The sequence below is a fragment of the Syngnathus acus genome, chromosome 10 (assembly GCF_901709675.1).
Source record: "Syngnathus acus chromosome 10, fSynAcu1.2, whole genome shotgun sequence".
Classification (NCBI taxonomy): Eukaryota; Metazoa; Chordata; class Actinopteri; order Syngnathiformes; family Syngnathidae; genus Syngnathus; species Syngnathus acus.
This window is the reverse complement of record NC_051095.1, coordinates 540,321-564,590: the sequence shown is the minus strand read 5'-3', so window position 1 is coordinate 564,590 and position 24,270 is coordinate 540,321. Positions and strand designations below refer to the sequence as shown.

At 50.7% G+C, this 24,270-nt stretch overlaps 5 protein-coding genes and 1 long non-coding RNA gene across 10 annotated transcripts in view; 3 read left to right on the top strand and 3 right to left on the bottom strand.

Annotated features, from left to right (window-relative positions):
• LOC119128357 overlaps positions 1–24,270 on the top strand; it is a 252,135-nt gene that overhangs the window by 109,237 nt on the left and 118,628 nt on the right. The window lies entirely within an intron of this gene.
• LOC119128354 overlaps positions 1–24,270 on the bottom strand; it is a 113,887-nt gene that overhangs the window by 70,044 nt on the left and 19,573 nt on the right. Inside the window, 1 exon segment of the mRNA XM_037260669.1 lies at positions 23,553–23,556. Within this exon segment, the coding sequence (XP_037116564.1) occupies positions 23,553–23,556 (4 nt within the window).
• On the bottom strand, positions 1,160–2,285 carry mrpl52 (mitochondrial ribosomal protein L52). 3 transcript variants are annotated; one of them, XM_037260819.1, is made up of 5 exons: positions 2,176–2,285; positions 1,761–1,830; positions 1,627–1,694; positions 1,479–1,543; positions 1,160–1,408 (listed from the first exon to the last, which is right to left on the bottom strand). In XM_037260819.1, exons 1-5 carry the CDS (start codon positions 2,207–2,209, stop codon positions 1,256–1,258), a joined length of 390 nt encoding a protein of 129 aa, XP_037116714.1. In that variant the 5' UTR covers positions 2,210–2,285; the 3' UTR covers positions 1,160–1,255. The 3 variants fall into 3 exon arrangements, with proteins under 3 accessions (XP_037116714.1, XP_037116715.1, XP_037116716.1); XM_037260820.1 differs by lacking the exon at positions 2,176–2,285 and adding an exon at positions 1,933–2,147 and having other exon boundaries at positions 1,761–1,891; XM_037260821.1 differs by lacking the exon at positions 1,627–1,694 and having other exon boundaries at positions 1,761–1,841; positions 2,176–2,240.
• Positions 3,607–9,519, top strand: ajuba (ajuba LIM protein). The gene is made up of 9 exons (XM_037260731.1): positions 3,607–4,145; positions 4,222–5,594; positions 7,494–7,595; positions 7,680–7,747; positions 7,807–7,869; positions 7,979–8,109; positions 8,195–8,246; positions 8,381–8,449; positions 8,526–9,519. Exons 2-9 carry the CDS (start codon positions 4,298–4,300, stop codon positions 8,658–8,660), a joined length of 1,917 nt encoding a protein of 638 aa, XP_037116626.1. The 5' UTR covers positions 3,607–4,145; positions 4,222–4,297; the 3' UTR covers positions 8,661–9,519.
• LOC119128439 lies at positions 5,602–7,041 on the top strand. The gene is made up of 2 exons (XR_005099012.1): positions 5,602–6,447; positions 6,514–7,041. It is a non-coding gene; the product is annotated as an uncharacterized LOC119128439 (long non-coding RNA).
• acin1b (apoptotic chromatin condensation inducer 1b) lies at positions 9,155–22,139 on the bottom strand. Its single transcript, XM_037260715.1, has 17 exons — positions 21,975–22,139; positions 19,968–20,012; positions 19,757–19,868; positions 19,429–19,499; positions 18,109–19,143; positions 17,859–17,932; positions 15,767–15,884; positions 13,123–13,168; positions 12,910–13,052; positions 12,690–12,848; positions 12,465–12,621; positions 12,254–12,399; positions 11,961–12,068; positions 11,766–11,873; positions 11,258–11,603; positions 10,692–10,789; positions 9,155–10,138 (listed from the first exon to the last, which is right to left on the bottom strand). Exons 1-17 carry the CDS (start codon positions 22,107–22,109, stop codon positions 9,827–9,829), a joined length of 3,213 nt encoding a protein of 1,070 aa, XP_037116610.1. The 5' UTR covers positions 22,110–22,139; the 3' UTR covers positions 9,155–9,826.

Genomic DNA, 24,270 nt, shown 5'->3' with positions numbered 1-24,270 from the left:
TCTCAGTCTGGCGTCTGCGTGCCTTGGTGGGAAGCGGCTACTTGCAATTCAACCTGGATTCTTCTTTCTTTTTTTTTTGGTTCGGTGACCTACATAGTGGCTGGCACCTCGTGAGCTCGGTTTTCCCACTCTGGAAAACATCTGCTAAAATAAGAAAAAAATGACGGCCTCCTAAGCGCTCTGACCCACATTGTATCTGGAAAGTATTCCAAAATGAATTTGTTTCACCCGACACAATGAGGTCAAAGTTGAGCGCTGTGAATACTTCCACTTTAGTATGAACACACACTGTCACGTGCTTCCTGTGTTGTCCGCTCGCTCATCGGCCTTCGACCAAACACAAAAGGCAAACATCTGCTTCTCATTTCCTCAAAAGCAAAACAAGGCGGGGGAGAATAAAGAGAGGGAGGGGGGTGAGTGGGCTTCCCACTCCACTCGACAGGTCAGCACAAGCAGCAGCAGCATTCGTGGCGGGCTTACCTCTTTGGAGAAAGCAATTCCCATTGCATCCCATTCCACACTGCTGAGCTGACTGCAAAAAACAGCACTCAGGCACGCACGCACGCAGTCCATCTGGTGCAAGTGACGGGCAAAACGTGTTCAGAATGCCACGAGAACTCACGATTGATTGACTATGGACTGCTTTGACGATGCCGCGGGGCTCGGGTAGGGCCAAAAGTTGTCAGTCCATCAAGCGAGTGTCTGCATTCATTTAACTCCTTGAACATAATTGCAGAAATTCTCATTTATTCATCCTTACGCATTTCACTCCTCAAATATTTGGCTCATTTATTGTCAAGCAAAAAATGAGTCAAATAAAAAATTCCAACGACAACACATTTCAGTCTTTTCTAATGATTTTATTTTTTAGCTTTAACAAATTAGCTTTTTATGACATTTTACAAGCATACGAGTTCTATATCTCGATGCAAAATAGGAGTTCAGCAACTGATGATGACCAAAAACGTTAAATGTTTGCATGGTCGTATTCGATGATGGAGTGGATTGTACATGGCCCCCAGGACATATTTTGCACAGTGGCTGAAACCCACCTACCTCCCTTTGCACAGAAAGAAAACAAAATGGCGGTTGAGCCGTCCGATTGATCTTCACTGAAGAAATACTGCCCTCCAGTGGATGACGCAAAAATTGGCCCAAACTGGGTCGAAGTGATTTATTCCATGAAAATCCTACCGCACATAACTTGACTTTTGACAGTAACATCGGGGCTGTTATTTACCACGATAGGCTCTTCCTAACTGTGAGCATCCTTCTTCTTTAGTAGCTTCCCTTTAGGCTTAAGCAGCAGAGACTTTTGGCGCTCCTCAATTCTTTGCGCTTCTTCTTCCCTTTCCAGCCACGACTCGATCCCTCGATCCATCTCGGAACTGAGCATCACGATGCGCCTCTGTGGAAGAGAGACGTTTAATGAAGTCCAAAAATAATTCAATGACACCTCGAATCATAATAATGCTTACTGCCATTTCTTCCCTCTCTCCCCTTCTCCTCAACATGCCCTTCATGGGCGGTGCTGCCCTGCCATCTGCAAACCAATGGAATGACAATTAAAAGCCCAGTGGACTTTATACTGGGCCTGAATGAGACACACGGCATTACGGTGACTACCTGCAAAAGACCAATCAGGTAGATCTGTTAGAGGTCCATATTCGCTGCCACTGCGTGCAAGTCCGTGTCTAAACAACAAATATCATCGCGTATTGACACAATCTCAATGGGACACCATTTGAGTCCCAGCTTACTCTTTCCTCCACTTTCCTCCCCCTTGAGCTCCCGGCGTCGTGCCGAACCACCGGCAGGAGTGTCTGAAGGCTGCACACACACTCACAAAAAGTACGAACATATCATACAAGTTCGGCGAACTTACGCTGGATTAGCATTAGCTGCTGGACACGGTTAGCATTAGCTGCTGGACACGGTTAGCATTAGCTTCTGGACGCAGTGAGCATTAGCTGCTGGACACAGTGAGCATTAGCTGCCGGACACAGTTAGCGTTAGCTGCTGGACACAGTTAGCATTAGCTGCTGGACGCGTCGTGTTTGCTGGCGAGGGAGAGCGAGCGGCTCAAATTGACTGTCATTATTGTCATGTTAAAACGGAACGCGACTCGAAAAACAAGGTATTTCAACAGGAGTTTAAAAAAAATCCGTGTCTCACCGGAGAAACACAGCATCCTTACGGGGGACGCCATCTTGCCTGCAGTTACAACAAATGACCGCTTGGACACAAGGGACGGGGCAATTAGAACAAACGGCCGCAAGATGACGCTATAAACTCTCGCTCGGTTTTCTCTGCCTGAGCTCCAATGTAAACATTTGATGACGGTATTCAAAGCGTCTTTTGTCCGTCCAAACTTCACTCTTTCTCAATTTAAACCATCCAGCGTCAGAAATGGGCAACTTTAAATTTCCAGAATCAAATCCAACATGAATGCATTTGGGTGGAGTATTATTATTATTATTTTATTTTCAATCACTCCTCATGACTTCACCGATTAAAGAAATGCACATTAAACCACGCACTTTTGCCCTAAATTTGATGAAGATAGATGGATTCGTGCTTCTTATTCCACAAATGCAGTGTCGGAATAAGCATTTTAGAACAATGGTGTTACATCTTTTGCCAGGAGTTCACATCTATGAATCCTCAGAGCGTAGGCCTTATGTCATTTAATTTGGTTTTAGTTGTCTTCGTGTGGGTGTTATTGTGTTGCTTGAGTTTTTGCATTGTATTGATGATTTCTATTTTGGCGATGCGGTGGTGGTGAGGGCATTTCGAAACAGTGGAGCCAGGAGAAACGCTTTTGTTTTAATATTATAAATGACAAAAAAAAAAAAAAAGCACCGTCGGCAATATATTGAATGAGCAAAAGTGGAGGTCAAATTGTATTTCTGGAAGGGCTAACCAACGTCGATAACTAGGTTATAACCGTTCCGACGTATTGAAAACCTGCGCATAGTGTTGTTTCGAACGACTGCGACACTTAAGCCCAGAAGAATTCCTCTGTTAGCTTTTCAGACAAGTTGCCACTCGCAAGCCCAGGCGAGGCGAACGGAGCGAGAGTGCTCGGGAAGGCCGACGGCGGCGGGGGGGACTCCGGGGTGAAGGGCTCCGTCTCTCTCCGGAGGCCGCCTCACTCCGACCGTGTGCCTCCGCACATTCCACAGGCTGCTGGTACAATCAAATAGTGCCGTCCAAAGAAAGCGCGGACTCGGTTCTTTTAAGCTCTTCTCCGCGTGAAATGAAGTCGGAAAGCGGGATGTGATACAACACTACAAATCTAGAACTCGCATGAAATCGTATGAGGTGTTCCGGTTACCGGAGGGATCGGAGGGGGGGGGGGGGGGGGGTGCGAAGAAGGGGGCATGTAACAAGTCGCCACCGTTGACTGATAAAGGAAACGAGTGAAAAATCAAGCTAGACAGGGACGGAACGAACGCCTCACCGACTTGCCTTCAAAATAAAACGTATAAGCGCCACGGTCTGGTGTAATTCAAAAGAAGTGAAATGAAGGAGCTTTAGCTTTGGAAATCCGTAGCCGGAACAAGGTTACTAAAGTCATAGCCAACATTACTTTTCTTTTTTTTTTAAAGAGAGGGGGAGGTAAGTCATTATTTAGGGGAAGAAAGAAAAAGAAAGAAAGTTGTCGACCGTGCAATGCACTCTGGGAGGGATTTTATTTATACCGAGTAGGTCTTTTGAGACGGAAACGAGTCGGTAGAACAGAGCTCTCCTTGTCTTTCCGAATTTCTCCGCTACCGGACGCGTTGGAGCGATGCGTCCGTTTTCTGTGGACTACTAGTGCGTTTTTTGTTTTGGTTTTATCCCTGGGATGAATGGCAGGAGTCGGCTGAGTCGTGCACGGGCGGATCTTGACTATCATTGTTTTGCAAGCCAATGAAAGAAAGTACCTTTTGCCAGCAGCACATTGAGACAAAAGTAGATTTGTGCAAGACTTGGGGACGATGCAGATGTGGAGCCACGCGAGGGTCCACAAAGAAGGCCCTCCTTCCCTCCCTCCCTCCGTCCACCCACCACCACTCGAAGTGTCCTGGATGTGCGCTTCTTCAGACTAGTCCAATTGAGCCGACCTGCGCCTGTGGGGTGTCCGTCCACATGATGGCAAAGTAAGGATCAAGTCATGTCTTGAGTCTCCTCTGCGCCTCCTTTGCTCTTATTTATTTAGCTATTTATTTCTTGCAGTAAACCAATTCAAGAGTAGTCATTTTTGAGCACCGTTTGAGCATTTAAGAAGTGTAGCGATTCGGGAACAGTCGCCATGGATCGGCCGATAAGCAAGTTGCTGGAGAAGCTGAAGCTCACAGACTCGGGCAGCGTTAAGTTCAACAGCTCCAAGAAAAAACACGAGCCGGCGGCGAACGCCAACAGCGGCAATGGCAACGGCGGCGCCGGCGGCGGTCTGTCGCCCTCTCCCCAGCCGTCGTCTGCGCAGGCGGATGGAGAACAAGCGCCTCACCCTTCCACCTTGGCTCCGCTCAGGCGTCGCTCCCCCCAGCAAAGGGCTTCGTGTTATCTGGGAGAAGGCCTGGATTCCCACCTGAGGCGAGAGTCCGGGCCGGGCCCCGAGTGCGACGCACCGAGGGGTCACAAGGTGTCGCTGAACCAGCGCCGCTACTCCCTGGAGCTCCAGCAACTGGTCCGAAGGCAGCAGCTCCTATCGGAACCGCCGCCTCCTCCGTACCCCACCGCCGCCGCCGTGGGTTACGGGTCAGCTCCCAGAGGCACGACGGCCGAGACGGGCTACCTTCCGGAACTGGAGCGGCACAAGCGGCTTTCCCTCCAGGAGGCATTGTTCTACAAACGCCTGAGCACAGGCAGCGAGGTGTGGGACAGCCCGAGACCGGCGTCCCTGTCCCACTCATCGCAGCGCCCGGCCGACGCTTTCTTCTACTCCCCGGGACCCGCCCTGAGTCCGTGCTCGTCCTTCAGCCTCCAGGAGTCGGTGCTGGTCAGCCCCCGGTCCAGCTTCGCCTCCAGCACGGCCAGCGGAGGCGGCGGAGGGGGCGGCGGCGGCAGCCCCATGGGCAGCCGCTGCAGCAGCAACCGAACCAGCGGGATCAGCCTGGGCTACGACTCCCGCTACTCCATCCCGGCGCAGCAGCAGCAGCAGCAGCAGCAGCAGTCTCCCTCGTCGCAGACGGGGCCCGTGTACGCAAGGACCCCCGTGGAGGCCTGGACTCAATACCTGGACAGCGGCATGCGTCAGGGCGCCTACGACGGCCGACACTCCTACCCGCCGGCGGTGGGAAGTCCGGCCGCGGCGTGTTACCGGGCGGGCCCCGAGTGGTGGGACGAGCAGCGGCCGGTGGGGGCCAGAGGCAAAGAAGGGGATGCGGCGCTAGGCGGCGGGAAGAGCCGCCACTCCGACCTGCCCGGCACGCGCTACCAAGAAGAGCTGACCCGGCTTCTTCTGAGAGACGCAGCTCTGGAAGGCGCCGGGGGTCTTTTGGAGGGCTTGATGTTGAAAGAACAGTCTGCGGCGGCCACCAAGGCTCAGGAGGATCCGGGGCCCGCCGCTGGACGAGACGCCGTTGAGAACCGGCAGGAGTTTTTTGGTAAGACAACTTGACGTTTCACCTTGCTCCACATTGTCCCAAACGTGTGACCAGAAGCCAACGTGAACTCAAGTCAAATGTGGCTTCTTTTCAGAAGACACATTCCAGCTCTGAGTACTCTTTGAAACTTAGTCCCAATACTAAAATGTCCATGAAAGGGCTTCCTTTTTTGAGGCAGACGATGATCTGGGCCGCCGCACAATAGTGGCGCCTGCTGTCCAGGACTACTTCATGGTTTCTGGGGGGGGGGGTTTGCCCTGAGGTTTCGGCACCCTCTGGGAGTAAGGCCGTTATCGTCCCGAGTCGGATACCTGCTATCGGTACTCGCACGTTCCTACCTGGAATCGATCGGTAAGGCGAGCAAGTCGGCTAGCCGGCCGGCAGGCAGGCAGGCCGGTGCTTTGAGGCGGAGGGACAGAAAACAAGACAAAGCAGAAGAACGAGCACGGCAGCTGCTGTCTCAACAACAGTAAGCGTCTCACGGTGACAGCCGGGACCATGAGACCGGTCCGTCCCCGGCGCAAGGGTTGCCCTCATTTTTCTTATTCTGCGGTGCTCTCCGAACCTGCCGGGACACGCAGACGTGTTTTCAAAGCGGATCCGGACAAGTCGGGGACAGGCCCGTCCCGTGCCGTGCCGTGCTGTGCCGTGTGTTGTTGCGTTGATGGACGTGATAGTGAAACTTTCTCGAGGCTTGGCTTGATGCATGCTGGCCATCAACTGTTGAAAATAACACTCTGGGAGAAAATTGCACGCTTGGGCTATAAACGCTGGCCACGACTGTGAGTCACACCAGGCTCACACTGTCTTTGTGTGTGTTACGGTGGCTTGATGCGTGTGTGTGTGTGTGTGTGTGCATGCAGGCGCCGTTTCTTTGTGCAGGGTGTGTTTTCCTGCGGTGACTGCAGGGCACAGTGAGCTGTGTGTGTGTGTGTGTGTGCGGACGCAGGCAGGGGCGCTGTGTGCTGCAGCCTGTTTTTCTTCTCAGGTATGCGTTCCCTCAGGGGACGTGCAGCGGCAAAGCGCGTCGCCAATTGGCAAGAAATATGAGCCTCGCCTTTCGGCATCTGGCCGGCAAAACCACCAGTGATGGGAGGGAGGGCTGGCTCTCCCTGGCAAAGGTGTGATGGGGAGGCGGCACGGCCACCTCCCCATTCCACATCCGATTCGGCGGTGTGACATCTCGCGCTTGACACATTTTCCGAGTAAAGATTTCAAAGTGGCGTAAACGGAGGCCCAACAGCCCGGGGCCGCCACGTGACTGTCTTTCTAAATGTTTGTAGGCCGGGGGCTGGTTCTGGTGAACAGGCAAGACAACAGAATGGTTTGAGAGCGACATACGCTCGGATGTCAAGAGTCTGTTTGGCTTTTTCCAGACGTTGCCAATATTGAGCGGTGCGCGCAGGAATGCTTCGTTTCGTTTGCGTGGCACTCCCTCGGCCACATGAAAAAAAAAAAAAACGTGTGGGCAGATCCCGGAATAGATCACAGCGAATGGGTCGGAGCGGGCCACCGCAGCGCTCGGACCGCCTAACTGCTTTTCCTTCAATTTGAAAAGCAGGCAAATGGAGTAGTAAATGCGGGCGGACTGAGCTATTTTGCGGGCCGCTGCTTTGCGATCCTGATGGACTGGCACCATTTTGCCGCTCGGCTAACACGCCGACGACATGGGTCTTCTTTTTTTTCGTCTTCACGGGAAGTGTTGGAATTTCCCTTTTATGTCAGCAGTGTCAAATCAAACGGGCCTGGCTCCTTGGTGTGAAACCCCCACGGGCGCCGGCAAAGGCAAATCCCGCCCCTGGCCTCAAAGGTCCTGATTCCTGTCCTGTTCTGTGTGTGTGTCCCTCTCCCTCCCGCTCTCTCTCCCTTTCTCCCTCCCTCCCTCCCTCCCTCTACTAGGGACCTGCATCAAGTGCGGTAAAGGCGTGTACGGAGTGGACAACGCCTGCCAGGCTCTGGACAGCCTTTATCACACGCGCTGTTTCACCTGCGTGTCCTGCGGTGAGGAAAAAGCAAAGCAAAGCAAAGCGACGATTCAAAGTCCAGCAACTGCAAAATGGATTTGAGACTGCTTTGTTTTGGCAGGACGCGCCTTGAGAAACAAGGACTTCTACAACGTGAACGGCTCGGTGTACTGCAAAGAAGATTATATGGTGAGAGGGCTTTGCCTGTTTTTTTTTCGAGTCCTCATCGCTTTTCTTGTACTCGGCAGTTTTCGGGATTCCAGGCCGCTGCCGAGAAGTGCAGCGTGTGCGGCCACCTCATTCTGGAGCAGGTGAGGTGCCCAACGCCGTCCCGCCCGTGCTAGAAACGGAGAATGGGTTCTCGTCATGCTTACAGGAAATGCGATTGGCTCCCTCTAAAAGTTGCGCTTGCGGCCTCAGATCCTGCAGGCGCTGGGGAACTCGTACCACCCCGGCTGCTTCCGCTGCGTGGTGTGCACCAAGGCGCTGGACGGGGTCCCCTTCACCGTGGACCAGCACAGCAACGTCTACTGCGTGGCCGACTACAACAAGTATAAGAAGCGTCTGGCGCGCCATTGCGCAACATTTGCGCCTTTCTAAACCTTCTGGTCCGTCTTTTCCCTCTCACCCCTGCAGGACTTTTGCCCCGAAGTGTGCCGCCTGTTTGCAGCCCATCTTACCCACTGAGGTGAGGCCCATCATGCAATTGCAAGCTGCTTTCGTTCTTTCATTCTCTCGTTCTTTCTTTCTCTCTCTCTTTATCAATCCAACTACCAAATGGAGACACTTTGGCGTTTGATTCCTCCTGAAATTGTTTTGCAGGGCAGCGAGGAGATCCTCAGGGTCGTGTCCATGAACAACGACTACCATTTTGAGTGTTACCACTGCGAGGTGAGTGATGGCCGGCCTCCCTCCCGCCTTTTGTTTGCGCAAGGCGACATGAGCGACTGTGTGCGTTCCTTATCAGGAGTGCGGCAAGCAGCTCTCGGATAAGGCCGGCTCGCAGTGCTTCCCGCTGGACTCTCATCTGCTCTGCCACCCGTGTCACATGAGCCGCGTGTGCGGCACGGCCGCCGCCATTGCTGCCGCCACGCACAACTGAGGAATCTGTTTTGGAACTGCTGATTTGAAGACATTCCCGCGTCCCCGCCAACTCCTGGACGCCATTCTCCCTGCTGTTGTTGGTTTGCCTTTCTGCTCAGACACAATGAAAAAGGGAAGGCAAAAGCCACTACTGCTCATTTGCTGCAGAAGAACAAAAGGATCCTGCTTACCTGTACATATTTTCTTAGCAAACGTTTTGCACTTGAAGAGGTTTTGTTTGGGTAAAGGCACCAAATTGGAGGACTGTCATTTTTGTATGCTGTAATAACACCTTAGAGTTAATAAGACTGCTTTGTGGTTGTACATTTCAGAGTTCATATAAAAGATTTGCCACGCTTCCCATCTCCTCCAAGAGCGTGAGGGAGGCCAAGGTTTGCCCAAGTGAAGTCAGACAGCACTTCCATTTATTAATGCATTTGTCATGACATTCAGCAGCAACAGAAATCAAATGTTCAACTAAAACAAAGTTAAAAGAGTCAAAATTTCATAGGGATTTGACGGCAAAAATACAATTTGGATCTCCGACAGCTGAAATTCCAGAATGAGGCCCAAATGCACAATTAGACTTTTTTTTTTTTAGGTTCAATGCTTCGACAGTGCGCTCAATTCGCTGTTCTCTGACATCATAATTCCAAAGTGCACATTCGAAATGACAAATGTGAGGTTTTGCCAGTTGTGCATCAAGCAACAGTTGGATGTTTGAAAGTTTTTAGAGGATTTTGAGCATTTTAAGGTCAACCCCTTTTTTCTTTTTATAAATAGGGAATTTAAAGTGGGCAATCTTTCTCTTTTGTCCCCTTGAATTAACGAAGCATTTTGATTGGATCTCTGTTTCGACTGGGCAAATGTAGTTTATATAAAAAAAATAAAATAAAAAAAAACCTTAACTAAAAACCCTGACAGGTCAAGTTCAGTGCTGAAGCAAGTGGAAACACTAAAACTGCTCAGAGAAAACTTTTGAAGGCTAGGCTATCTATTTTGGACTTTATTATAGGGCTTTGGGAGGAATAAACTGTGGAACCACACAACTTGAAGGGGAAAAAGAAAAAGGCCTCCCAAACCTCAGGAGGACAAGTCTGCTCCCGGGCCGGGCCGGGCCAGGCCAGGCAAGTCTGCTCTCCTTCCCTCCCTCCCGCCCTCCCTCCCTCCCCGGCGCCGCCCGCTTCAGTGGCGCCTGTCTCGGGTGTCGCTACAGCTACGAGAGCGGCGGCCGAGCGGCGGCCTGCCACTCCGCCTCTCGCCTTCCCGCCTCCGTTCGCCATCTTTGTTCCGGCCTCTCTCCTTCTCCCGCTCGGCCTCAGCTCCCCTGCCGGAGGCGGCGGCGTTGCCGTCGCTGCCTCGGCTTTCGTTTTCCCGGGCCTTCAGCCTCTCCTTCTTGCGTTCCTCACGAACTTTTTCCTGCTCGTCTTGCAGCTCCTTGAGCCGCCGCTCTCGCTCCTTTTGCCGCTCGCCGCGCTCTACCAGCCTCTGCGCCGCCTGGTGGTACATATACACGTACGTATATTAGGGTTTCGGCTAATGATTTTGAGAACCTGTGTTACTTGGACTGGGAGGAAGAAAAAAAACAAAATGCCATCCCTTCGTTCATAGACGAGACGCTATATCAAAATTAGAATTCAGTGACTAGTCTGGGAAAAACAGACGACGACGAATGTTTTCCAAAGTAAAAGCGGGTGTTTACGAACCTTTGACTTGAATTTAAAGTTAGCTTTCATGGAGGACGCCAAGAAAAATCCACCCAATGAGAAACGACTTCAATCAGAAAACTAACACTGGATGGGACTGTTCTGCATAAAAACGACAATAATGTAAAGAACTGCCCGGATTGGCAAATCTGCCAAAGAAAGGCATGGTCATTGTGTATAGCTGCCACAAGAGCATCAGCACCTCCCAAGAAGCCGTGTTCCACAGTTTGCATTGGGCAGTTCAATGAATGGCATTGGCTTGACACCACGGATGGGCAAGGTCACAAAACGCCGCTCGCTATTGCTATTCACGCACAAAGAACACAAGAAGACGCGTGACCAACCTGTTGTTCGGTGAGGGGGAGCCAGTATATACAAGGAGCCGCTTTGGTCTTGAGGAACAAGTCGTCGAGAAGCTTTGCGGGAGGCTCGTCTGCCTTCTCTGAAGGTGACAAAAGGCTTGCGTTAGAGTTAGGGCGTTTGATCAATCCATGGGTCGGTGTTGCCCCTGCCTGGCCTGGCCTGGCCTGGTTTGCATGTCAAATAAATAACATTTCAACACTGACGTGAGATTTGAACCCCTTGAGTGGCTGCTTGCATTGTGGGACCGAACGTTCAGTATGCTTCCGAAGACAGTGTAGCAAGCGGCATTGTGAATGTGCGCTACCCTCAGCAGCAGCAAGCCCTCAATTCCTTTGCCATTACTGCCCTCTAGAGGAACGCACAGCAAACACCACCCAACACATTTTCAGCCTCTTTTTTTTTTTTTTTTTTATGCATTGACGCGTTTGGTGATGAGAGAAAAGTGTCTCGTTGTTTCAACATTTTTGAGGGAGAACAAATATTTCATGTTAAAAATGGCCGCTTTGGAAAAGGGATCGGAGCAATAGAAATGGGAAGGAGGACTCACCTTTCTTGTCTGTCTTCTTCTCCTTGCTCTTTGGCCTTTCCCGTCTCCGCCGCTCCCGGTCACGGGACCTGGAGCGCCGCTCTATCTTGTCGGCTCCCGGCCTGGCGAACTCGCGGATCTTGTCGCGGTCCCACTCGCGCTCGCCGCGGGCCCGCTCGCGGCGCTCCATTTGCCGCTGCCGCTCGGCCCACAAGTCCCGCACGCCCGGCGCGCCGCGCTCGTGCTCATGCTCGCGCTGCCTGTCGCGCTCGGGCATGAGCGGCGGAGGGCGGCTGGGCGGCGGGACCGGCTGGGGGACTTGCGGCTCGGCGGGCTTTGGCTTCAACAAACCTTTGTGAAAGTCGAGCTGCGTGCGAGAACACAAACACAAATGGGTGAGTGAGCCTGTTTCTTTTGAAGCATCCACATAATGTAGGTCGTTACTAAAGGGACTGTTTGTGCTTTCCAAAACTCCAATGTCCATGACAAAAAACACAAGAAGCCATTTTCAAATGTGAGTGACCTTTACCTCATCCTGCTCACAGAAGTCCACGCTGAGCACTTTGGGGTTGCTCTGAGGCCATTTGACCCCGTGAAGAGATTCTCGAGTGGCCGCCGCTTCCTCTGCGCTGGCGTACTGCCAAAGGCGGAGGGAGAGAGGGCGCGGCCCGTTAGCTAGCCCTCGAACTAAACGCCTCGGGGCGAGAGTCGGACGGCGGCTCACCGTGACGAAGCAGTGCGACTTGATCTTGTCGATCCAGAAGCCCTCCTCTACCACATTGCCCGTCTGTTTCAGCAGCTCCTTGAGCTGGCCCAAGGTGAACGGCCGCACCTTGGAACGTAGCAGATGGACAGACATTCAGTGCGGTCGGAGCGTCCAAATTGGGCTACTTTGCATCGGACAAACATTGGAGGCTCTTTTCAGGGCTCATTCATGATTCTCATTTGAGCAATTCTGGAGCGTTTTCATGAAGCCTTGAAATCATATTGCTTCAGAGTTTTCTCCTGCGAACCCACCAGGTTGGTCACGTGGATGATATTTGAAGGTTTGCCGCGGGGCGGCGACGGCAGCCGCGCGGATCGGATGGGGTCGTCGATGGTGACGGACACGCCGGAGCGCTGCCGACTGATGGAGCGACGCACCACAGCGTCGTCGGGGCAAGCTAAGGACAAACGAGAGGACCGTGAACGGAAAGCTCGGAGACGAAACAAGTTGGGAGGCTTTCACCTTTCTTCAGCTCTCCGTCAAGCTTCTCTGCCGTCTTCTCGGGAGGAGCTTGCTCGGACCGCTCTACGAGGGTCGCCGCCGGCGGGATGTCTGGCTCCGCCGTCTCGGCGTTCTCCTCTTTGTCGCCTCGCCCGTTCTCCTGGTCGGAGGGGACCACCTGAAGAGGACGCACGCAAGTTGTCACAGGCCGACGCCCCTGCTCGGACGACTCCCTCCCTCCCTCACCTGCGTGACGGTGCGTCGGATCTGAAGACCGTCATCGGCGTCTCCCTGGCCGTTGTCCCTGCTGTTGTTGTTGTTGTCGTCATCCCCGGACAGCTGCAGCTCCTCGGGGTGAAGGTCCACCACCGCTTCTTGGGCTATTTTGATATCTGGAATTAAAGACTACGGGACACAGAAAAGGATTGAGACCATATGACAAGGACCATGCGGCCTTCACACCCACCTTGAGCGAGTCAGTAGTGATGCTGATGGACGGCTTCTTGGCAGTGACGGCCGTGCTGGAGCCCCAACGCCGCTTCCTCCCGGCCGCTCCAGCGTCGGCATCTCCCGCTCCTCCGTCGGTGTCGACGGGTGGCGTCTTGTTGCCTGCCGAGGCGCCAAAGTCAAATGGGAGAAAAAGCAAGGGGCACAAGGGTCTCATTCGGGGTCCACCTACTGGTCAGGGAGATCTTGCGAGCGGCAAAAGCCTTTGGAGTGGTGCTCTGAAAAGAGAAGGAGAGACAGAAAAAGAACATACAGAAACCCCAAAGGGCGCAGTGGGTGAGATGGGAACTCCTGACGTGCCACGGGAAACATGAAAACGTGGTAAGGAACATTTTTGGCTTCCACCTCTGCTTAAAGACACCAACATCAACACATCTATGTGTTATGCGTCTGCGATTCAAGATAAAGCTGCCACTAACTACTTGTGTGTGTGTGTGTGTCCACATCCTTTTTTTTCACAGATTTTATTTTAAGGGTAAAAGCGTTGCCTGGGTGTTGAGTCAATTGAAAAAAACAGTTGCATCACTCAGAGGCATCCATTTGAAAAGAAAAATTTTTTTTTAAATTGTGTTCTTCGAAGCAGAGGTGGAAAAAGAAGCCCTGGCGACTTTATGTATTTTTTTTTTTTTAAGTCACTAAAGATTTGCTTATTTACCAATAAACTGCAGACTTTTAGCACTACCACAAATGAAACTGCAGTATTAAACAATTGCTGTGAATTAAAACGAGGAAAGGAATTCCTCTAGCAATTAGACATTTGAAATGGTGGTACCATTTGACACCTGATTCCTTACTGGCTCGACTAGGGCCCAACCGCACGACCCTGTGCACTGTATCTAGGCAACAAGGATCCAATCGGGGAAGGCGGAGGCCATGCCTCGATTTGAGTGTGCAGGAAGAGATCACTGGGGTGGACTTTAGTCTTTGAGGGGATTGGCAGCAGCTGTGCAGAGTCACAATTGTGTCCGTGGGAGGGGGTCGGGGGTCAGGAGGGGTCTTTTCTTCGTTTAGGTTCATGTCCTTGATTTCAGTACAGTCCATTGCAAGTCTTTGGGGGATGGGGGGAGGGGGGGGGGGGGGGAGGGGGACAAGGATTCGATGCTCCTCTCAAAAAATGAAAGCAATGTGAAGAATTGAAAGGGCTAAAACAACAACAACAACAAAAAACCTGATGGATTTGTGGCTTTGAGAATTGTAATCCAGGCAGCGGTGCGAGCGGGAGACGTCACGGAAATGGCAATTTCACAGCATTCAGATCCATTGTGGAGCATCTTGGCTCCACACTCGGCAAATGACCTTTCCACGGCTGTATGTCCATTCAAAGTTTGTTCAAGGACTCCACGAAAAAATGCTTCTTTCAAAAAAGTGTCTGACAGATTTGTTTGCGGAGGAAATGTCCACATTTGACTTGTGCTGGAAGTTCAGTCCGGTGTCAAAAACCCAGCGGGCTGTCGGGAGGAGCTAGAGCTGGACGGCGCACCTTCCCTCTGCCCAAAGTACAGTCCAGTTCGGCGAGCAGTGCGGCAAGCAGCTCTGCTCGTGACTCAAGGGTAGGTTACCGTGACAACTGGGGGTCTGCCGTTACCGTGGCTACCACCGCTGCCGGTCTGATGTGAACTCCATCCAGTTCCTGCTGTTGGTTCAGACTTTATTCAGTGACAAGCGGTTGCAGACGCACTCAGGCGTATCGGGACAGAAGTTGAAGGAGGAGTAGGAGTGGAGGAGGTGGTGGTGTTGTTGGTGGAGGTGGTGATGGTGGTGGTGGTGGTAGTAGTAGTAGTAGTAGTAGTACGCAGCTTGTACCATTAGGGGCAATGGAAGAGGCATGGGCACCTTCATAACAAAGCAATCAATGTGGTTTTAAAACAACAATCACACCATAAATACTATATTGCAGAGAGAAGCGTTTAGATGAGGCTAAAGACAGAGAGAGGAAGAAAAGAGGCAAGAAAGACGTCACGATGCATCGCTACACAACCTGCCTGCCTGCCCGCCCGTGTCAAAAATAGGGCTTGACCTCCAGCCCTTCGGTGAGCGACATGCAGTGGGCGAACTAAATGAACAACTACTCGGCGTGCGCGCTCAGCGAACCATGAGGCGCATTACGAGTTGGGTCAAAACGCAATCAAGCGCCACAGCAAAGCAATCAGCCAATAATCACGTGGGGCATTGACTCACACTTAAGCTGTTCCGCAAATAAAAGACATCCCAAAATCAGGTTCATTGCACCAACATGCACTTTCCAATACGGTCGAGAAGAATATAAAGTTAGCGCTTGACACTTCTACACATTCCCGACTTAGCCACTAGAGGGAAATGAAAAAAGACAACTAAGCCGCACCAGATGTTTTTTCACCATGGATAAAGAATTTACGCCTGGGAGGATTCTTGTATTGTCCATTTAGCTGCACTATTTGCGTTCAAATATCATTTGCTTAAATGTGCCAAAGTCACTGCTGGTTTCGTTAGCCAGTTGGCCTGCCTTCTGCACCATTTTACTTTTGCAATAGTTTTGTGTTTCATACACAATGTGTCATTTCCTTGGCTTTACACGTAGCTTGACATTGTCTGCAAAACGTAAGTGAAAGCAAAAAAAGCAATGTAACCACAGCTCAAGATATGGGGGTGAGGGGGGATGGGGGTTTGACGCAAGCGGGGTCCCTTGTAAATCGAAGTCGCACTGTAGTTGGGGTTTTCTCTAGGTTGTGTTGTTTTCAAGTGAGCCTCGTGTCAGCTTGTCATGCTCGTTCATGAATGAGGATGCAAGGTTTTGAGCGCCAGACGGTCAAACGTTCCGCTCTCTTGACCAGACTTACCTCCTCCAGGCGGCCCTCGCCATCGACTGGCTCGGCGTTTGGCGCCGGCTGCCTCGCCTCGCCGCTCGAGCGGGGCTCCACCTCTGACACGGCCGCCTCGCTGGGCTCTGACACCACTCTGCCAAAAAAAACAAAAAACATGAAGACAGGTCATATGGATCTAGAGTGCTGATCTTCATTAGGAACCCTTCATTCATTCATGTGGCTGCCATCACTAGGATCAACGGTTAGCTAAATAACTATTGTAGTATTCAAGTAAAATCGCCTGGAGAAAACGATTGAAATTGCAATACAGTACTAAGCAGCAACTAACATTAGCAATGTGTGTGTGCGAGTGCGTCGGGGGCCCATCCATCCATCCATCCATCATCTGCGCATGATATATCCCCTTATGATATCTCCCCTAGCAAGGCTGCATTGCTCCTCACAGAACGACAGAAAGGTCGATTTGGGCGAATGATTTAAGATTGCAAATAATCTGTGGCCACTACTTCACGCAACAATAGACATCCGGCGGCCGGCGCCATTCCCACATGCATCACCACCACCACCACTGTCTGTCGCCCTCTGGCTCGCTCCCATTCTTACCCGTTTTTGTTTGCCTCGGAAAGCATTCTCGCCGGTCGCAACGAACCCAACTCGCACAAAGCGTTCGTCCCGGTCCGCGGAGCCTTTACCAAAAATTGACTCTTGTCGGAGGCGTTTCGATTCCAGCACGGCTAATTACTGCGTCGCGATCAAGGATGCAATGTGGGCATGCCAGCCATGTTGGCTAGCGAAAGCGGCGTCAAGTAAAAAAAAAAAAAAAAAACCCCAAAAACCCAACACAAAGCACTGAAGATATTCCGATCCCACCCTCCAATTTAAAATGACATTAACGACTCTTAAACCTTGAAAGTAACATACTACAATGCTGCTGCTGCTGCTACTGCTACTACGCCTTGCGCTGAATTAAAGGCCGGGTGCCGCCGTTAGCTAAGAGCGGAAATCACACCAAGATGAAACAGGAGGAGGCCGAGGACCCATTAGGGAAAAAAGGCCACAGCCAATCCAGTGCAAGGACACTCCAAGACATGCCTGACCGAAAATACAACAAACGATCACACTCCACGTTGTCATCACTTCGGATTACTTAAGTTTTCAGTCGAAGCCTTTTGTTCACAAAAGACCCCGAGTGTGTAAAATGGAGGTATAAAAAAAAAAAAAAAAAGAATTTAGCCTCATCCAATAGTTTTGTTCAGGCATACACAACGACACCGCTCCGTCCATTTTCTATTCTGCTTCCAGGCTTGGGGTACACAGGAGGAACGAAACAGCCAACACACCTGACACTCACCCAAGGCGCACAATTTTGGTTTTTTTAAACGGTGGTGGTGGTGGGGGGGCGGGCGCACACATACAAACGCCTCACAGGAACACACTCAGAAGCTCCTGACTGTGAGCAGAGGTTCCCTTTTTTTTTGCCCCAAAAAGAAACAAATCCATCTTAAGAATTCATGAAAAGACTTTTCTGAACAACTTTGAGATTTTTGTTGTTGTCGTTCTTTCTTATAATACCATTCATTGGAATAAAATTGCACGACTGGTTCCAATTGTGCCGTTTGTTTGGGGAGTTGACCCCTGGGCCATGTTCTGCAAATGTATGGCATGGACCAGTGGGGTGGTCAAAGAACAGCTCGGTAACCTGCGCAATAACATGATCAGGGGCTCGAGAATACTCCCTGCTTAGTTCAAATGTGCTCATTTCATTTTAGTATCATTTAAATTAATTGATATCATAAAAGTGTTGTTAATTGATTGTTGATAAAAAAAATTTTTTAAGAAATCGCAAATTTGAACAGAAATCAATTCGGCGATATTTTTATCCAAGTATAGGATTTGTTCATTAGAAAGAAATGATGTGGACTTTTTTTGTAATTCATCCACTCAAGGCCTGGCCCAAGTGTTTCGTCGACGCTTGAGCACAAAGGTGTGCTATCAACTAACATGGCGGCCGAAGGTGGCCGGCTATCAATTGGCGGCGGCGATTCCATGGGCATGGCTTACGTCTGTGATTTCCTTATCTAAATTGGACTGGGGTGTGATTGCAAACCTTTTCAGGAGGTGTCCTTTCTGCGTCTCCGTCCCTTTTGTCTCCTTATCTGCGTCTTGGCGGAGCTCGGCTCTCTGTGAGATCACGGGACACACAAACACATTCAAATGCAAATCAGCGCGCTTTAGCTGTCAAATACCGGACACGACAACAAGAAGAACCGCTCTTGTGACTCATCGACTCCAACTAACGTATCTTTGTTCACGGAGCTACGCTGGTGAAACGTTCCTCTGCGAGCTTGATCACTGACCTTCGGCTGCCTCACGCGGCACGACTGAATCCTGATGGAGGATGAGGATGATGATTTAGAGGAGGAGTCGGACCGCGAGTCCGAATCTGACGAGGAACCCGAGTCCCGCCCCCCGGCCCCGCGGCTATCGCCAGCTGCCGCCTTCTTTTTGGCGTCGCGCTTTTCCTCATCTGGCGCTTTTGCGTCTTCCTTTCGGTCGCTGGTCTCCTTTTCTTTCTTCTTGCTCTCCTCTGGAGACTGGCCGGTGGCGGCGCCGGCGCTGGTCTGCGCCTCCTCCGTCTCCATCTTGTGCACCAGCAGAGAGAGCGGGCCCGGTCCGCGCTTGGCGGGGGGCTCCGGACTACTGGAGCGGGATCTGGAATCGGAGTCTCGCCTCTGCGCGTCGCGAGGTGGGACACCGCGGCGAGCTCCGGAGCATTCTCCCTCCTTGTCGTCGGTGTCCGGCGGGCTCTGCTTGGGAGTGTCCGGGAGGGGGAAGAGGTCAGGGGGCGGCGAGGGCGGGGGCGTCGGGTGGCGCAGTTGCATCAGATTCTGCTGCGGCTGCGGTGGCGGGATGTGCTGCGGAGGTTGAAGCTTACGTTTGGACCTCACAGAACTGGCGGGCATCTGCGGAGGCTGCGGGGGGGCCCGGTCGCCTTTCCGTGCCGCACCGAGCCCCGGCCCCCAATCCTCGTCATCCCCGCTGTCGTCGTCGTCTTCGTCACTGTCCTCCCGGACCCGAGCTCCGGCCGAGACGCCGGCCGATCGGCTGAGGTGGAGGACCGAGTGGGCCGACGCGGTTTCGCTCGGCGCGACGCCCTCTTTCTCTTGGGCTCTGGACAGGGCCGGGGGCAGTCCCTGGCGGTCCGGCTGGCCTAGGACGCGCACCGACAGCGAGGCCACGGCGCGAGGGGGAGAAGGGGCCGGTGGCTCCTTGCGTCCTTGCGGGAAGGTGGCCCTCTGCATCCTGGCCGCGGGAGCCTCCTGGCGACCGGTGCTACCGTCCGGCTTATGTGACATTTCCCCTTCGCCGCTCCGAGATGCCAAAGGGGGCTTCTGCCGAACAAAAAAAAAGGATACGTCACACTGACTTCACCAATGATTAACTTCTGAAGTCAATATTATCATTAAAAAATACACTCAAACATGTTAGAATCAATGAGAGGCGTCAACTGATGGCAAGAAAAAAGAAAAACCCAATAAAAGCAGCAATATTGATTACTGTTACGACTACACCCTCTGACTTGTTTTGGATGCAGCATGGTTGGAAAGCTAACTTGTGTTTGGGGCGGTCCTTGATGTAAACAAACCACCGTACGAGTCACCACGTGGTCCACCCACCTTGTCAGAGACGCCGGACGAGCTGTCGTTGTCCGACTGATCTTCATCCTCTTCTGGCATTGCTGGGCTTTCTGTCAAGCGGAGAGGAGGGAAAGAGTTCATATTAGTAGCAGCAGCGATTTGTAGTCTGTCAATGAACATTTGTAAATTGACACATTACTTGCTGTACAATGGCAATAAAAGCATTTCATTCCATTCCATTCCATTCCATTCCATTCTCTATCAAAGATGACCGAACATTCTTTTTTTTACAGCTTCTGACGCAAAATATTAGCAGATGGAGCTTCGGTACTGGATGATTGGGAGCATGTTGAGAGGCTTGCCATACCGTCGGCCTCCCCCTCAAGATGGGCTCCTCTCTCCTGTCTATGACTGAGGAGTTCCTGCTGCTTGGCCAGATACTGTTGGATGAAGCTATTCTGGCTCATCTCCTCCCCCATCTGCAGCAAAAATGAAATCTGAGGTATAAAACTTGGATACCAAAATGTGGTCTGTAGAATGCATTTCAAAAAAGACCAAGAGGATTAAATTGGCACTACCTGAGAGTTGGGCCGGCGTCCGCGCAGGTTTTCCAGCATCAGTGCCTGCACGGAGAGCAAAACATTCAACATTTCATTCATATCAAAGTCAAAGTCAGCTTTATTGTCAATCCCTTCATATGTCAAGACACACAAAGAAACCGAAATTCCGTTTCCTCCATCCCACGGTGACGAGACACACAAGTAGGCGACACAAAATAAAAACAAGAAGGCACAAAAAAAGTCATATTTACTGTAATAATAATAATGTAAGAGTGTTCTCTCTTTTCCTCTTTATTTCCTTCTTTTCTCCTTTTTCTTTCTGTCTTTTTGTCCGTTCGGCGATGCTGGTGCCTTCTACCGCACCTCGGTACCTCTTCGGATCGGATATTTTATTTTTATTTTTTTCTTCCTGGGACCGGGATCATCGGTCGAGACCGGCGTAACTCTACGACGGCTTCCTGCTTATCCGGCCAGTGATGACCGGGTCCCTCGCCTTGGCCTTGCAGCCGCAACCCCTGTGGGGAGTCCGCTCCCTCGTGCTCGTCGGAACCAACGACTTTCGCCATGCTAGCCCCGTGGTGACCATCTGCACGTGCCCCGACTGGGTGCCCAGGACGCTGCTCACACGTTTGCCTGCTTTGTGATGTTTTCACCGATTCGCGACCACGGTCCATTGGGCGCCGTTGTACTGGACTGCCCTTACACCTGTCGACGGACCCCGTGGAGGCTATTTTGTGTGTTTTGGGGTGTTCTCTTGTATTGAGGGGTGCTGGTTGGCCGCTGTTACTTTTTTTCCTTTGTCTTTTAGCTTTGATTTGCTTTGATGGCTTTTATCTTGTGCACTTTCTGACTTTCTTTGTGGCGCCGTTGTGTGGCAGCCTTGTGAGAGCCTATTGAGTTGCGCTCATGCCATCTGTGTGTCTTTTGTATACCCACTCTGTGGTATGGATACTGCTGGGGCCTGAATTTCCCCACCGCTGGGGATCAATAAATATTCAATCAATCAATCAATCAATTATGACTTTACTTCTTACTTTACATAGGTCAGTAATAAACTACAGCAAGTGTACAATACAACACTAAATACTGTTTTGAAGTTGAATATTTATGGCCTGATAGTGTCTTTTGATTTATTTATCTGTTATACCGACTTTCCCACTATGATGGGTCAGAAAAACTTTGGCCCGGCCTAAAAATATGACATGTTGAGTTACTGCCATTCGAGCCGTTTTAATGATGACCCAGATTCCGTTTAAAAAAAAAAGGACATACAATTAATTGGGATTTCACTACTGCACTAGCATAGGTTCGTCATACATGTTCATTTGTGGAGCGCTTTCACAGCAGCGAAGTCACGCTTCGTTAATATCGTACTTACGGTTTGTTTGTGTGGTTTCAAACCAGAATTGACTGTAATTACGACTTTAGTGCGTTAGCGTAGCTTTGTGACAGCGAGTTACGTCTAAAGTCAGGTTAGGCCGTCAGCGACTGAACTTCAGTTTGTCGTAAAATGAGGACGTCAAAAAATGTCCAACGCATTAAGCGGCCGGCGTGCAGGGGTCGGTGCGGAAATCGAGCTCCAAGGCCTTGATACGGCCGCAGGCGGTTAAGACAAAAATGACAACCAAAAACAACAACGAACGACGGGAGTGGTCACTTATTTGGTTTTTTAACGTTCCCGCAGGGGGGCTGCTGGCTCGCTTCCGGTCGGCTTAGGCCTCCACTTGACAGGTGCACACTTCAACTGTGCAACACGGTGCCCCACAACTAGTTCTCCGCGAAGAGAGGCTCGTTGTTAGCTTAGCCGTCCTGGCGACGTCCACCATTACAGCACACCGTGATCGTTCCAAGTGCTAATGGGCACTATTTGGCACCGATCCGACTTGCTTGCTCGTTCCCGCTTCTGAGCCGTCACACACCGTGAAGAGGCTCCAGCCCCCCTTCCCTCCTCCGCCAGCCTCCTGCTAGTAGTAAACTTGTCCACACTTAACACTAAGCGCACCCCCAGACAGTCACTTAACTCACCCCTTTCAGTCGCTGGATGAGTTTGTTCTTCGCCCCGCTCTTCGACAGGTTTCTCTGCTCCAAGGCGGCTTTCAAATCCGCCACCCGGAGGGATTGTAAAGGCTGTCCGTCAAGCGTAATGTCCTCGTCCGCCATCTTGTCGAAAGTATTCCCGACCAGCGTCGTTTCGGCTGACGCTCGGCGTCATAGTTCGGCATTTTCCGGAGAACCTCGGTAGGCCCGAGGGGCTTTACGATTTACAGAGTGTACTCTACCCATGGGCTCTCGGCGTCGTAATTCGGCAGTTTCCGGAAAATTCCGCCATGCCCAAGTGAAGTCCCAAGTCCAGTACAGCGGTACCGTAGTTTTCAAATTCGTTCCGTGTTCCGTGACCAATGCATATTATATATATATTTAACAAAAAAAATAAAGAATTCCCTCTCGTAAAATGACAACAATCAGTTCCAGCCCCCCAAAGTAATGTTTTTCTTGTTTTGATCATTGAAAGACAAAAAACACACTGTTGCGTTGATGTTGCTGTCAGTCACCAAACCCTCCTCAATGCTTCTTTTAAGTGGTTTCATTTTGAATTGGACTTTTGTCCATTTTAGCAAACGACTCAAGGGGCATCGGTGAACATCGCTCTCTGTCTTCCACTTCATTGGAACGGTGACATACCCGAATACGGGACACTATCAGTAAAGCATCTCAGGCAATCAAATTGTGCTTCACAACAAAGAGTAACCATATTTGTGTCATATTGATGAGTGAAGGTACCAGTGTATAGCGCTGTAACAGCACTAAAGTGATCATGTTTATTATTGCAAAAAAAACATTTGTTTATTCTGGACTGGAATACAAGGCAGACGTGTTCAAAAGTGAAGCGTTGTAGTTCTGTATTGCTAGAACCCTGCCAACAAGGAAGAGTTCACGAGTGTGGAAAACATTAAACAACATAAACAAGTCAATGGTATATGGGGTAGGGGCACACTATTTAGAATAGAGCAGGGTTCTAAAACCTTTCAGGTCAAGAGAGCACCTCACATAACTGACGTGTGTATTATGTGAATTATTGTAACAACATTGCATCCTAAAGAGTCATGACCTGATTTGTTCAATAGGAACCGAAGCAACTTCCGCAGAATGAAATGGAATATTCCACCAACAAGTCGGCTGCGAGCAGAGGAAGAGCTGGCTAACGAACGCAGCCCCCTCTAGCGACCAGTTTCAGAACCACTGCAATAGAGCACCACACTAAAATGTGCATTACAAAGTCAAGCATAGTAAAGCTATGAATGAAACAAAAACAAAAAACACGTAAATGATCATAATAAATATAAAGGTTACTTGCTTTTCTTCAAACTCGTAACAAGTGAAGTTTCCATTAGCATTTGAATCATCCACAAGGTGACACGACAGCAGAAAAAAGGGATCGGAAGGTTTCTCAGAGCATGCTTGGAAGGATGAGGTAAATAATTCGTTATCCTTATGATCCAAATTCAGACAAACACTTGATTAGCGGCCACGCCGAATGGCTTAATGGGTCCGGCTTTGAACGACGTACAGACAAAACGTGGGCATTGTCCATCAATAAAGTGCCCCACTCTCCCAAAAAGAAAAAAAAAAAAAGGGGGGGGGGAGCATGCATGTAACGTGTGGCGTCGGGGAGACTCGGAGATGCGGCGTCTAACCAAGGAAGGAAAACAATCAAGGAAAGAGTGTTGGCTTGTGTGAATGAGGCAGACGTGATGAAGCAAAGTGAAAATAAATAAAGAGAAATAATTAGGATGACGGCTGGGAGGAAGAAAACAACAGTGTGAAAGAAAGAAAAAAAAAAAGAAGAAAGGAAGGCAGGAAACAAGGATAATATGAACAGGACTGAAAAAAGAACAGTGTGAAAGAAAGAAAGGAAAAAAAATGAAAGGAAGGCAGGAAACAAGGATAATACGAACAGGACTGAAAAAAAGAACGGACGAAGGGAAGGGGGGATAGCAAGGAAAGATGGATGGATGCATGGAACAGGGGGAGGACTGACGTAAGGAAGGGCGCAAGAAAGGTAGGACGGAAAGAAACCAGGCAGGAAGGCTGGAAAGAGCGTCGGACGGGCGAAAAAAGGATGGAAGGATGGGCAAAAGAAGAACGACGGAAGGAATCAAGTATGAACAAGAGGACTGTTGCACGTGAGAAGGGAAGGCAAGTGGGGAGGAAGAATGGAATCAAAAGGAAGCACAAAGGAAACCAAAGGACCCAAAGCAGGCGGGAAGGCCAACAAAGTCACATTGGCTGAGTCAGAATGCACGTTGCGACGTGTCGCCGC

Coding starts and splice junctions, on each gene's coding strand:
- acin1b (XM_037260715.1), bottom strand. CDS start 22,109: ATGGCGGACGAGGACATTACGCTTGACGGACAGCCTTTACAATCCCTC. Junction 15,885..17,858: donor AAAGGACACCTCCTGAAAAG/GTTTGCAATCAC, acceptor TTTTTTTGGCAG/AGTGGTGTCAGAGCCCAGCG. Junction 12,400..12,464: donor TGACGGAGAGCTGAAGAAAG/GTGAAAGCCTCC, acceptor GTTTGTCCTTAG/CTTGCCCCGACGACGCTGTG.
- mrpl52 (XM_037260820.1), bottom strand. Junction 1,695..1,760: donor GGAGGAAAGTGGAGGAAAGA/GTAAGCTGGGAC, acceptor TTTGTTGTTTAG/ACACGGACTTGCACGCAGTG. Junction 1,409..1,478: donor GAGAGAGGGAAGAAATGGCA/GTAAGCATTATT, acceptor TCTCTTCCACAG/AGGCGCATCGTGATGCTCAG.
- ajuba (XM_037260731.1), top strand. CDS start 4,298: ATGGATCGGCCGATAAGCAAGTTGCTGGAGAAGCTGAAGCTCACAGAC. Junction 7,748..7,806: donor ACTGCAAAGAAGATTATATG/GTGAGAGGGCTT, acceptor TGTACTCGGCAG/TTTTCGGGATTCCAGGCCGC. Junction 8,247..8,380: donor AGCCCATCTTACCCACTGAG/GTGAGGCCCATC, acceptor ATTGTTTTGCAG/GGCAGCGAGGAGATCCTCAG.